At 45.1% G+C, this 14504-nt stretch overlaps 1 protein-coding gene across 2 annotated transcripts in view; it reads right to left on the reverse strand.

Annotated features, from left to right (window-relative positions):
• The window catches only part of TTBK2 (tau tubulin kinase 2), a 646589-nt gene that overhangs the window by 221756 nt on the left and 410329 nt on the right, over window positions 1-14504 (reverse strand). For both annotated transcript variants that reach the window (XM_086937102.1, XM_086937100.1), the window contains exon 11: window positions 6473-6630. In XM_086937102.1, coding sequence (XP_086793228.1) covers window positions 6473-6630 — 158 coding nt within the window. The remainder of the gene's footprint in view (window positions 1-6472; window positions 6631-14504) is intronic.

Genomic DNA, 14504 nt, shown 5'->3' on the forward strand with positions numbered 1-14504 from the left:
CGAGTACGTATTTAATGTTGGAATTGCTTGTGGTTTTCCCCTCGGCATCCAACTCTTGTTGACTTTTACAAATGGCCATTGGAAGGTGCTTCACAAGCTCCTCAAACCTCCTCTCAGTAGCACCTGTCATACCTGGAGAGTTCAAAATGATGCACCAATGCATGGCTGTGCCAATCACTATCAGCTTCTAGTGGAGTTAAATTGCTCAGGCTCCTTTTCAGGCACAGGGGCACCTTCTGTGGTCAGTGCTGAATCACTTTTATAGGTGGTGTGAACAACAAAGGTGACCGGGAAAATCTGTCCACAAATAAAAGCCACAGCTTCATGGGCATGGTTATATAGTTCTTTCACTCAGGAAGTGACCAACCTAGCCTTTCCTGGCTCCTTAAAGTTATCAGTGGCATTCCAGTCAGCATGGAGAGTTAATGCAGCACATGCTCAGTCTTCGATAGGGTTTCAACCAGGAAGTTATCTTAGTCCTGCACTATGTTTAGTTTCACCTGACGATGTTGTGCAGCCCTTTGTATTATTGCAGGATAGTAATATCATCTGGTGGGAATGGTGTGGTAGAGTCTGCCACATAGTCCTCCAAGGGAACCTCTACTTTCCAGGGCCTAAATTGCTTGTCAGAGATTTTCTGTGGATTGCAAGGACTTCCTGTCTCCGAGTCAGTGTCCTGTGGCTCAGGTGGAGAAGAGTGTTTGGGTAGTAGTGGTGATGGTGAAAGCGGTATAGGTGGCTGTGGTGTGAATGGTGTAGGGCAGGTGGCTGAATCCCTGACCACCATTTTGGGTTATGGTTAGTGTGGAAGGGTCAAATTGTGGTTTCTCCTCGAAAGCCAACCAGCATTTTTTTCTGGAACCAGTTGAGTCCTTGAGTTGAAGGTTTTGCAAGTAGTTTGCTGTTGTCCAGGTAGATGAAGAGCTTTTTCTGCTTTCCATCCAGGACCTCCGAGAGTTTTTCAAAGATAGACCCCTCTGTGGTTTTAGACTTCAGCTTCGAAGGAGCTTAGAGAAGGTGCTGGTTGCTAAGTTGCATTTTATGTAGATTTTGCCTCTGAGTGCGTCTTTTCAGGACCTTGGGGCTGATGTAGTGATGATTTTTTTGTAGTGTGCAGGTTTTCGTTGCCTCGATGGAGAGACAGCATGGAAGCATGGTGGGATTCAGATGAGGAGTTTGCAAGCATCGACCAAATCTCTTGAGTTTGCGGCACCCCAGCTGGAGGAGCGCAACCCCCAAAGATTTGTGTTGTTTCTAGATTGATGCTCAATCCCTGCTGGTGTGGGGCTCTGTCTACATCAATGTGCATTTTGGAGCTCGAGACAGACCTTGAGGTTCTGTAGAGTAGTGTGGCATTGACTTGGTCTTCAGACCTGTGTGCCAGACTGCTTGTTTAAGGAACTCAAACTACAATTTAATGTTAGAAACCTAGGAAAAGGCTGCTTCTAGGCTCTCCTTTGCCAGAATACCAGGATGCTAGAGGGCCTGGTTTCTTCTTTCTATGCTCCACGAGGCCCGGATGCATCAAAGAGTAATGGTTGGCAACCATCAGAGCCAAAGTTCTGGTGCCACGGACAGCTAGATTTTCACTGTAGTTTTGCTTTTAATGCTGTTGAAAGGTAAACTGCTGGGAATGGGTTGAAATAAATGGTGTGTTATCACTTGGCAACTGAAGTAACGACAGAGCCCTAGGGCGGAAGAATACAATCAGATGTGGGACCAGTGTGTGGGGGCATTGTGGACCAAGAGTGAAGTCACAACAAGTCAAGTGATTTGGTTTTTTAGAAGAAAAAGAAGTTGCAAACATCCAAGCTTAGCACTAGATGGCAGGAGTATGCAGAGCATGTGCGTCTCCAGCCACATGGGCGATGAACATATAGTTTTTTGGTCTACCCTGTGGCTCTTTAGTATCTTCCTGGTGCAGCCTTGTGGGCTGGACTTCTAGGAAACTGATTTCGGCACCAATGCGTGATCTGCTTCTTCTCGGTTATGAGAATTCTATCCTTGACCTTGAGTGTCATATTGCATTAAGGGTGCCTTTCAGCATCGACCAATCTCAAGCAGCAGCGCAGACTGTTGAGATGTTTTCTTAGGAGGTTCTTTGGAGAAGGCGTGATGTGTTCCTTTCTGTGGAGTAGAGACTACGTTCTAAGTTGATCGCTGAAGGACATATGCTTTGTGAAAGTAGGTGATGTGTCTTTTTGAGACTTGGATTTTTGTGGCGAGTCATCAGCATCGATCCCTGAAACCTAAAGCATGGATTTAGCGTTGGGTGCAGGTTTTATTTGGGTGCCTGGACATTCTGTATATACCAAGTAGGAGTGTTTTAGAACTATAGAAATGGGCCTCTGCTCTAAATGATCCGCTGGGGCTACCGGAAGGCTCTCCTGCTTCATCAATGCGCTTAACGAACCTCGGACACTGCGCCAGACTGGGATCAGTAGACTTCTGGTACTGCATCTCTGTGTAATGTGCCTACTTTCGGTCTCATCAGTGCAGAAGAGTTCGGCCTACCGCCGGTTGTCTATGCTGACATCTGATTACAAAATTTTAAGCAAAACCCTGGCAACTTGGCTTCTCCCCTATATGGCGCAGTTCATTCACCAGGACCAAGCGGGTTTTATCCCGTCCCGGAATACAGCCACTAATATACGCCTCCTCCTCCGCATACTGGATGAGGATCATGGGGATACTCCCAATGCTGCGGTACTCTCTGTAGACATAGAGAAGGCGTTTGATAGCCTGGAGTGGCCATACCTGTTTCAAGTTATGCATGTGTTTGGCCTTGGGGAGGTGTTTGTAGGATGGACGGGGTTGCTTTATAGAGCAGCGACAGCACGGGTGCAGACCGGGGTGGTGGTCCCCCCCCTCCCCCCCCCGTGCTCAGTGGGACGGGGAACACAACAGGGATGCCCACTGTATCCACTGCTGTTTGCACTGGCTATTGAGCCGTTGGCCGTGCACGACAGGCTGGGGCGACACTATCAGAGGCTAGCGTGGCGCAGAGACATGCAGCATATATCTTTATATGCCGATGATCTCTTTATTTTCCTGGCCAATGCAGATGAGGCCCCGGAGGGGCGACAAATCTGCTCTGGGTGTTTGGTGAGATGTCAGGGTTGGGGGTGAATTGGGGGAAGACCTGTCTTTTCGCGGTGATTCCATCGACGGCAGCCGCAGTACAGGTGGCGGGAATTCGGTGGGAACCCGATTGCTTGCCCTATCTCAGGACTAATATCTATCACGCACCTGCTGATTTGCTGGAGGGAAATGTAAGCAGGGCTTTACGAGGCCTGAGAGGTAGCCTGGCTTTTTGGAGTGCTCTACCACTCTCAGTAGCCGGCAAGGTGGCCCTCCTAAAGATGGTGGCGCACCCCCGTCTGCTATATCTTAAAACATGGCTGTTTGTACAATAATTTGATCTAATCCTCTTGCTCTGTGCCTGCTGGGTCTGATAGCGCCGGGACACACTACCTGAGTAGCTGAGCGCTTTATAAAACCCCACGTAACATAACATATATTATTTTAGGACGCTGCTGATTTGGTTACCAGGGGCAATCTTTCAGCAGCTTTGTTCCATGGTTAGTGGTTTCTTATGAGGCGCCGGTAGGAGGCGGGTAGCCTTGACTACAATGATGCGACAGAGCGAATGGGGGTCTGGCGGTACCAGATTTCGAACATTATTACTTGGCCGCCCAATTGCAGTGGCTCACTCAGGCGGTGGCTCGAGAGTTTAGGGGCCCGGATGACCCAGAAGGAAGGTGGTTCCCGTGCCACGTGTTGTCTTTTATAATACTTTAGCAACCCTTGCGTCTAGCCTTACTCACCGCTGAGGAAAGGACGTCGGGACAATGTTGGAACCGGAGCCAGCGTAGAGCCGGGATAAATCACGCGTATGCCCTGGAGATTTCTTTGGGCATGTGCACCGCTCTCCCGCATGGGTGGACTGGTCGGCACTGGCAGATTGGGAGTGGATGGGTATCCAAGTGATGGGAGATTTGTATGAGGACGGGGTATTACTACCATTTCAGACGCTGCGAGACAGACAATCTTCCGCGAGGGAACTACTTGTTGCATACAGCTCTGGTCACGGCGATACAGCGTCATTGGAGGGAAGGGCTGTCTGAACCGCGGACCACTATGGTATGTGAATACATAGTAATGGCTGCGGGGACGTTTAAGGCTGTAACGTGTATCTACAGGCGGCTGATCACAGACGGCCTGCAACCATTGGAAGAACTACAACGAAAGTGGGAAGCGGATCTTAGGAAGGAAATACCGGTAAAGACATGGGCACAACTGGTTCGGAGAGCTTGGAAGAGTACAAGAAAAGCTAGGCTCCAATTAATACACTTCTTTATATTACATATGGCTTATTTAACCCCAGCTAAGATCAATCAATATTTTCACACAGATACTGCCCAATGCCCACGCTGTAATTTAGGGGGTGCAGAGTTACACCACATGATGTGGAGCTGTGGGTAGTTAGGAACATACTGTGGAGTTACGGAGCGCCACAGAGGCTGACATGGGCCCCTATTTATTGCACTGGTTTCCGCATACTCCCAAACAAGAACCACAAGTATGTTTCTGGATCTAGGCCTCATACTGGCTAAAAGAGAGATCAAAAAGAGAGATCACGGCACAATGGAAGACAAGACGAGGGCCCAGGATAGAGGTGGAAGTCAACTAAAATGGGCTAAGAGTGAGAGTACAGTCAGATTACAACAGGCTATATGGGGTAATAATGAGAAGGCGTTGGAGGCAGCGAGGTCATGGGAGACTATAGCACTTGCCTTACGCCGACTCGGAGGCGAGTTCTGTCGGAGAAGCCCAAGGGGGATCAACTTGATCGATAATAATGCTGTGATGATAGCTACAGCCTAATCCAGGGGGGCACAACAAGGGTCTCGCAAGATGATACAAGAACGGAAGGTATTGTCCCCCACTTGTTCTGATAGAAAGTGCGAATGGAACGGACAATGCTGTAGATTCAAGAGACTAGACATTGGACACACAGGTGGCAAGGAGAGGGTGTTTGACCGGGTTGGTTTCAAACAGATCATAATGTTGGGTGTTGGACTTACATGATCGACAATAAGCCCCGGATGATGCACGAATAAGAACAATAGGATGTGTACATGGGGTAAATTAGGCTGGTGTATCAGTTACTGGGAATGATAGGTCTCCCTATGAGGAGGATGGAGGTAATACGAGCAATAATCCGATGCAATGTATCGATGTTAATTATGGAAGCTAGATTGTCATATGCTGTTTTACAAAATAATAAAAAAAAATAAAAAAAATCAGTGCTGACGAGTTTTCTTGGATTGGGTTCACCTTGAAACCGAAACTCCTTCTTTGAACAAAAACAAATTATAACGTTACAGGTCTATCTCAAGATGGTAGAGTGCGTTCAGCATGTGATCTACAGATACACATGCAGCAAACATATTTTACTGAGGGCTATTGCTAGACCTCCATGTCCCCAAGATTTAGATCTTACCCCTGGCAGGTGCCACTACGATGAAACTAAACATCAATTTTTTGGTACCTTATTCTCCACACATATCTTCCTAGACAATTATGTCTTGCGAAGAATCCAAAAAATGCATTATTTGATATACTTTGCAAAGGTTTTTTGTATCTTTAACATTTGAAATTTTCCAATGAGTAGTAATCTACTGTGCTTTTTAAGAGAAATTTAAAACTTAAGTGTTGGCCCAATGAATGGTGAGCTTATAGACTTGCTAGAGTAGTTTTGATTGCTAGTATATTAGTGCCAGCCACCCATTGGCATTAGATTGCATCGGATCTCATCTGTTTCAGAAAAATCTGGTTTGGTGGGGAATGGGATTGTCGGGGTATCAATTTGTAAGAAGTTAAACCCTTTTTAACTACGTGACTAGTGCAAACTTGTTCTTTAATTATGCAGCTTAAAAATTTTGGAGGGCACACCACTTTCATTGTTATCTGCAAATTGATCAATTGAACATATAACAATACATGCCAACACTGTACTAACAGAAAGGAATGTCAATTGGATACTGGGGGTTGTCTTCTTTCTAATTCCCTCACCATATAAACCAGAAAAATCCTCATCACATTTATTGTTTGTTTTAGTATTGTTAGAGAAAAACATTCCCAAACATTTACTACTTCAGCTTATCTATACATTTTAAAAGAGAATCTTTTGCAAAACAAACACTTTTCCTCTGTAATGCCAATTCATAATAATCGGACAGCACATCTAAAACACTGGCTCCTAAACGCCAGAAAAGAGGTGGAGCAGTTCATGTACTAGTCCTCCTTAGCCCATCACAAACCAATCGCAAAAATACGCTTTCTCATTCAGTAAATGGGCCCTTTCAGAGCACAAAACCTTTTTCCTAGTTTCCCGAAACGTCTAAAGAAATTATTTGGCAGTATATTGTATCACATGCTGGTACTCAATTAAAAGCAAATCACGTACCCAATGGCAGCAGGGGTCAAACGGGTATGCAGCTGAGGGGTAGTAGATGTTGTTGTTGTTGTTAGAGAGCCATCCGTTCCACTCTTCTCCCAGTCAAAAGGATCACTGTCTATTACGCCAAATGTCTTCATGCTGCTGTCAAACACCGAAGTAAGGAGCTGTAGAATAGACAGGAAAATAAAGGTGAAGAAACAAGTTACTTACCTGCAACTTTGGCATTTTTCATAGATTCACATGCTTACATTATTCCCCATCATCAAGCTAGGAACCTTCATTAGTCACTGAGTAAACTGCCCATTCATACATTTAACATTGTTTTAGCAAACAAACTTACGTGCCCTCTCTCCACATCATTATATGACGGCAACTCTTGTGAATGAGGTGAACAAAAAATGTAAGCTCTATTTTCAACAGATGTACAATGAGGTAATGTCCCAGCTGTTCACCAATCTTGCCAGCAGCAAGAAGCCACAGGTTACTCATCAACCTGGGCCTTCCATTTTGAGTACTTCGATCATCTTTAAGAAGAGTGAGAGCCTACAAGCCCAGCTTTTCTCATTTACAGCCTGAAGCAATTTAGCTGTTTCTACTGGTGCCCACTCCCCTTGGTCCTGATGAAGACCCCGCCCAAAATGCGTGAAATTGACTGTTCCGTTTAGGGGTCGAAACGTCAACACTTCTATATATCTTTTTGACAGACATATACGGAGGAGAAAGTTTATCTGTAATTGTGTTATGACTTGACATTCAATGATTTGACAGTAAAACTGTCGGGATAGTTTGCAATTATTTTACTGATGTATTTATGTACACACTACTGTCCTTTTTCACAATCCTTCCCATACACCTATCACCTCACCTCTCTGTGCACCTGTTTTTCAAAAAACATATCCATTTAGGATTTGTTTTGTACTTTATAAATTGATTTATTCAAATACTATGATGCAATTAAAACACATCCATTGTTGGAAAGACTGTATGGTGGTGTCTGACTCTGATTAGATACTATTGATTAATTCCTGTACTGATTTATCGGTTTCAATTGCTCTCCATTGGAACATTACCTCATTGCACCAGTATTTATTTACCCAGGCCCAGTGGCTTTTGGGTCGCCCCATTGCTATATAACTCTATTTTCAACAGAGACTTCTGCCATTCAAATTTTCTAAGCAGCACGTGTAAACACAAGGGTGCCTCAGAGAAAGTGGGTAGAAGTAGGGGATCCACGTGAATCTATGACAGAAAGCTAAGCTGGTGGACTCATCTACAGACGAGTATCTTCTTTATTTTCTAATGGCTCTTTCATAGATTCACATGCTTGAATTACAACTACAAACACATTATCACGAGATACAGAAAGTGAAAGGTTTGTATGGGTCTCATTAGCATGATCTTTCCCATAACAACTTAAGCTGTTGACTGGATGTTAAGAGTGTAGTGATTTGTAAATATATGTGGCCAGCAGCAAGTTGCTGCCCTGCATATTTCTGCTGATTGGAGATCTGCAAATAGGGCCATAGTAATCCCAATGCCTCGGGTGGAGTGGTCACCTACTCTTCCATACAGCAGCCGACCTGCAATGGAGTGACCGAGGGAAATGCATGCTGTCAACCAGGGAGTTACTTTTTGTTTTTAAAATGGCTGTCCCTTGTTAGAAATGCCAAAAGTAATGAGCAGTTTGTCAGTTTGCATAAAGCATTAGTTTCTATCTACACAGAATTTTACACAACACTGTACATCTAGGGAGTAAAAAGATCTCTCTGCCACCAAATGCTAGAAGGTGTGATTTCTACTGAGAGTAGCTTCGTATTTATATGAGTGCATGAAGAGTTTACTAATGGAAAATGCTTGAATTGCCCCAATCTGCCTTTTCAAGGAAATAGCCAGTAAGACACAAGTCTTCCATGACAGCATCTGCATTGAGTCATAATGAATGGGTTTGAAAGGTCTTTATGGTTTCTCAGAAGACTACAAGGAACTCCCACTGGGGGCTTGAGGTTAAAGTCTACCTTCTATTTGTGGAAAACAACTACGGGGGGGCTCTAATCAGCAAGGCTGAGCCAAAATATCAAAAGAACAAAAAGAATTGCCAGTGCTGATGTGAATACTATTTAAACAACCAATGTCCAAACCTGAACTCAAAAAATAAGAACGGGGTGCACTATTTAATAGTTTTTTATTTTAAACAAAATTTAAACCAAGCAGAAAATGTTCAATATTTTCATTTACACAGAGACGTATTTACAAAAGGACACAGAAAGCTAAGATCGTGATTTGGAAACCATCAATCATACCGAGTTTCATACATATCACATCCATTCAAAACACAATCACACCATTCAGGGACAAGGGGAATATACAGCGCGATTAAAAATCTGTACACCAGTATATACTACAAAATCAAACAATAGGCCACTGTCTGCGAAGATCTTTTTTCGAAAACAGGTAACAGAACAGATCGTTGTGTATTGTACAATCCTATACAAGTTGACAAACAAACTTCTAAATAATAAAACACAGTATTGTACTAGCGACCAAGGGAAAACAAATCAACTCTTGTCGCTCTGGCAGACACGTTGTGGCTAGGGGCCTACGCGTTTCGAATCCCGCTGGTTTGTAAGGGATTCTCCTCAGGGCCTTCTGTAGTATCAAAGGAAACTGAGCAGGTTTAGAGCTGAAGCGTGGGGTGATACAGAGGTTTTGATGTCTGGTGTCCTTGCGTAAAGAACCGGCGGAGGCGTGAAGAACAAAGTTCCTTCAATAGTGTGAGCTGGCCTTGAAGTATCAAGGTGGATTTTTGTCGTCCGTTCTCACAAAACACATGCGCCAGAGAGTAGCACCCCTTACAACGCTAGTAGACCGGCGGCTGCCGGCTGACTGCACTAGTCGGACTAAAGTTAAAATCCCCTGAACGTGTCAGAATTATCAATAGTAGAAAGCCTGATTGATATCCTAGGCGGATTGTCAAGCTCCTTCAGATACTCGGAACGTTTCCTTCCTTCCTTGTGAAGAATTTAGTAAATCTCCTCAAACGCGCCGCGCTGGATGAGCCCAGAACGGACGACAAAAATCCACCTTGATACTTCGAGATACTAAGAGATAGCGTTGTATTTCATATGGCTGCATGCACATGTTGTTGGTGTCTTTTGATCTAGTCCAGGTGATAAAAAAGTTTCCATTTGAGTGCACAGGTAAGTGTAAAGGTGGGTGCAAATGTCCTCAACTGAGGAATCAGAAGAACTTCCCTCTGCATTTCTAGGTACCACTACCTGCTTCCAAAGGACTTGCATTTCCTCATTCTGAGGTGCATGTCACAGACAGGCTAAGTAGGGGTGCAGTAGTTCTCCACTTCTGGAACACCAGTTGAGGTTGCCTTAATTCCAGCTCACATTTATGCCAGGTAAAAGTCTCTTGAGCTGAGGAAATATAAACAACTATTTTCTAGATGCTCCTCTGTCAGGGTAATGTTGTGTCAAAGCTTCTTGTAATAGAGGTGGCCGCTTTGTGCTCCCTCTCTTTACAATATAGAAAATTACCCTGGATGTTTTGTGACCTACACATGGTGGTCCCAGATACCTATAGATAGCATCTAGTGACAGTCTAGATCTTCCTAGAGTGACCAATCGAAGATGGCTTTATGGAACAAGACTGTAGGAGGACAACACCAAGCGGGCCTTTTAGGCTCCGAATTGTACTGTCGTTCCTGGACTTTATCTAGGCCATCAGAAATAGAAGTCTGAATCCCCTCTAATCAAAAGGCTGTGCCTTTAACTGCATAGCTCATGTTTTGACTACCAGAAACACATTCTTCCCCCCGTGCCTTGAGACCCTCCCGGGTGAGTAGCGAGCTTTAAATCCCCTGGTTGATTGATTATGCTGGGAGAAAGAAGGGACACAGGCGGTCCAGAAGCTAAATGCAGGTCACCCCCACATGTGAAATTCATGCAGAAAAGGGATCCTTTAGCGAGACTTCAGCACAAGAGCGGATGGATAACTGCCAGTCAAGCATGTACTTGAAGATACTTGCACTTCCTCAAATGAAAATGGCTGCCACTGGAGCTTTTCACTCAGTGAAAACATATGGCCATGATTTGTGGCCAAAGGAAAGTGCCTTGAATTGTTAGTGTTAGGCATCTACCACAATCTGAAAGCACTGCCGGTGGGAAGGGTGCACAGACATATGGAAATAATCATTTTCCAGATGAATGGAAGTGGTGAAGTGCTCAGAATCAATTAATAGCAATATGCTGTGTAGAGAAATCATTTTGAAGCCTTTCATCTTGACGTACTTGGAGAGGGTCTCATGGTCCAGCATAGATGGCCAGCGCCCAGATGCTTTCTTGACCAAATAATTGAAACCATTGTTTTTCTGAGCTTTGGACAACTTATCCATACCAGTCTATTGGAGCCAGTTCTGGAGTGCTTTGAGGTTCAAGTCATGTACACCATGAGGGATATGATGGGGCTTTTGAGGAACTTCGACAGAACGCCCACACTAGACTATGTCTAGTGGTGTGATATGATATGCTGTCAGGCTGTGATATGAGTCTGGATCCTGCCCCTCCGGTATGGGGCCACCAGGGGAGACAATGGGCTAGGGAGTGTGATTTGTCTTATTTGATCTTGGCTTAAAGAGGAAGAGGCTCCCCTATCATACACCAGGCCCTAGCATTTGGCTGATGCTGTTGCCTTCTGTTATGAGTGTAGGACTTGCCCTGGGTGTAGAAACCCTGTTGTAGGTAGGGTTAAAAAACATTTACTTCTTGCTGAGGGGGCATACTGATCTGGCAGTGTCAGTTTTATTCATCTGTAAGGCCTCATACACACACACTTTCTAAACTAATTTTGGCCTTATAAGGACATGATTGGACAATATGGCTGCACTTCAGAGCAATGGACGTACTTTGCAGCGAGCCATATCTATGTATCACCCACTCCACTGGACATCTGTTAAAGCCAATGGTATCAAGAGATGTTGCAGCACAGTAATTGGAATCACCCTTCGAAATAGCATTGATGTGTGCTTGCCAGTTTTCTGCTAGTTCTTTCGAGAAGGTGAGCCATAGCAGAGTTGCCTACTGAATCTGACTAAAATGGCCATAGCATAACACACCTAATGTGCGTTATGGGCAGTGATCTTTTTCCCCATTCTCTCCAACTTCTGGCTTTCATGTTCTGATAATCCTGAATATAGGAATCAAATCTCCTTTGCACTGTAGCAGAAATCCCAGGGCCAGGTTTTAGCTGTTAATGAGGCAAACCAGAAATGAATCTTTGTCCCATAACTAAAATGTATTATGCAATTAAGGCCCTCTCACAGATGGACAAGCAGTGGAATGGACTTGGCAAATTTGTGCAATGCACCTTTGGAATTCACAACAATACATGCCTTCCTGGTGTAGCAAATAGGAAGGGTGAACTTCAGTGAAAAGTGTTCAATCAGTGTGTATTTTCACCATATCACCCCTGGAGGAAATCCCTTGAAAAGGGATCAATCAAACTATCATTAATCAGCAATATAAGCATCCGACTCTGGAGACGGAGTCTCCTGTTGGGATTCATTCCTGCTGTTTAATAGTATTGCCATCAATGTCACAGGAGGAGGTTGCATGGCTGGAGGATGCATAAACAGAACAGGAAAAGAAGAGGCACTGGTTGAGACGCAGTTACTGGAGTGCCTGAAAATTATGGCACAATAAGTGGTGCACAGTAGAGGCCAGATATGTACATAAGGGATGCTGGTGGCAATACAAGGTAGACCCCTTGCAGTATATTGTTGTAACATTCATCATCTTCATGTTAAATAGCAGGGGAGACAGAGGGCACCCTTGCCTCGTTCCCCTTTGTATTGCTATGTTGTTTGTAAGATTCCCATTATTAGGATCTTCGCTCTTCGATTTCTATAGATCTCGGTTATCAGATGACTAAAATTTTGACCAAGGTTATATTTGTTAATGACTCCGTTTAGAAAAGACCAATTGACCCGGTCAAAAGCTTTGGCAGCGTCAAAGGTTACTATCGTTAGGGGGATTTTTTCACTAGTTGCTACATCTACTGCAGCAAAGAGTTCATGGGTGATTTCTGATATTTGCCTCCCTTTTATAAAACCTTTTTGATCCGGGTGTATCAGCTTTGACATTACCAGGGCCAGTCTCCCTGCTATTATTTGTGAGAAGATTTTATAGTCACAATTTAGCAGGGATATGGGCCTGAGGCTCACTTGAGAGATTCAGTGTGAGAACGAGCGGATCTTCGACCCACTAGCTCGCAATTGTCATTTTTAAATTGTCGCAATTGTCATTTTTAAAACGTGTCAGACCTCTGTATGCACGCAGGCATGATTGTGATGTCTGTGAATACCGCATTTTAAAATTCACATTTAAAATTGTCACTTACTTTGTTGGAGCACTGATTTTATAGCGCCCACTTTCCGCTGCATATTTTGTATATTTGCACCCTTCCTAAGGCCTCCCTCGCCCCGTTCCACCGCAGCTGACAGTGCTGTTTGTGTGGAGGGCGAGGCGCCATCTTGGGCTGAGTTTCCATCGAAGCCTGACCGGAGTTAGCGGTCTAGCGCTTCTTGGGGAGGCTGGGCATAAAAAGACACGCAAGGCTGTGCTCTCTGTGAGCTTTCAGGTCAGTGGCAGTGCCTGAGGCTCACTTGAGAGATTCAGTGTGAGAACGAGCGGATCTTCGACCCACTAGCTCGCAATTGTCATTTTTAAATTGTCGCAATTGTCATTTTTAAAACGTGTCAGACCTCTGTATGCACGCAGGCATGATTGTGATGTCTGTGAATACCGCATTTTAAAATTCACATTTAAAATTGTCACTTACTTTGTTGGAGCACTGATTTTATAGCGCCCACTTTCCGCTGCATATTTTGTATATTTGCACCCTTCCTAAGGCCTCCCTCGCCCCGTTCCACCGCAGCTGACAGTGCTGTTTGTGTGGAGGGCGAGGCGCCATCTTGGGCTGAGTTTCCATCGAAGCCTGACCGGAGTTAGCGGTCTAGCGCTTCTTGGGGAGGCTGGGCATAAAAGCAGATGTGCCTCCGGGAGCGCAGCGGACGGGCGCAGCGGACGCGACGATGGCGCGCCGAAGGTGCGCCTAAGGTAAGCCCGTCTGCGCCCGGCAGCGCGCAGGGCCAGAGAGACCTCTCGGTTTATGCCCCAGCAGGCGACTCCTTACATAAGGTATAGTAGGGAGGCCCTTATATCCCTTAACAACATCACCTGCGAAGCAGGCAAGGTATGGGAGCGCCAATACCCTGACAATAAGCATAAGTCCTGCCCGGGATGCCAGTTTCATTTTAAACCGGTCCTCCCCTCCCCATCCAATCTGGGGGAAAAAGAGGGAGATACCTTAATTCGAGCGGCTCTCATTAACGCCCGGTCCCTAGTTAAACACACAGAAGAGGTCCGCGAGATGATACTTGACAACTCGCTTGACCTCTTGTTTGTGACCGAGACCTGGCTGCACATTCACTGTGCCCCTACTATTGAGTTAGCCGTCCCCAGGGGCTTTAAAATCTCGAGGGCAGATCGCAGCTCTGGTAGGGGTGGAGGTCTGGCAGTTATATATAGAGACAAATGGTCTCTAACTAAGGAAAGCACTGGGGCCATCAAGGACGGGGAAGTATTGGAATTTTCAATTGCCCTCTCGCCTAATTTCACCCTGGGCGGGCTCCTTGTTTACCGACCACCGGGCACTTTGGGCTCCTTTATTCCAACATTGGAGGAATTAGTGGTCCAGAGAGCACTGAGATTCCCTAGGTTCTTGCTCCTGGGGGACCTGAACATACATATGGATGTCCCCACAGCCCCTGGGGTCAGTGACCTTGTGGAACTAGGTACTTTAGCACAGTTAAAAATGCAAGAGCCGAATATCACTCACAGCGGAGGCCACTGCCTCGACTTGGTATATTCCAATTTTGATGTCATCTTCAAAACTCCCCTCCCAGTTACATGGTCGGACCATTTCATGGTACACTTTTCCTGGACTATGGATAGGACCCATGCCACAGCAGATA

The sequence above is a fragment of the Lissotriton vulgaris genome, chromosome 9 (genome assembly GCF_964263255.1).
Source record: "Lissotriton vulgaris chromosome 9, aLisVul1.2, whole genome shotgun sequence".
Taxonomy (NCBI): domain Eukaryota; kingdom Metazoa; phylum Chordata; class Amphibia; order Caudata; family Salamandridae; genus Lissotriton; species Lissotriton vulgaris.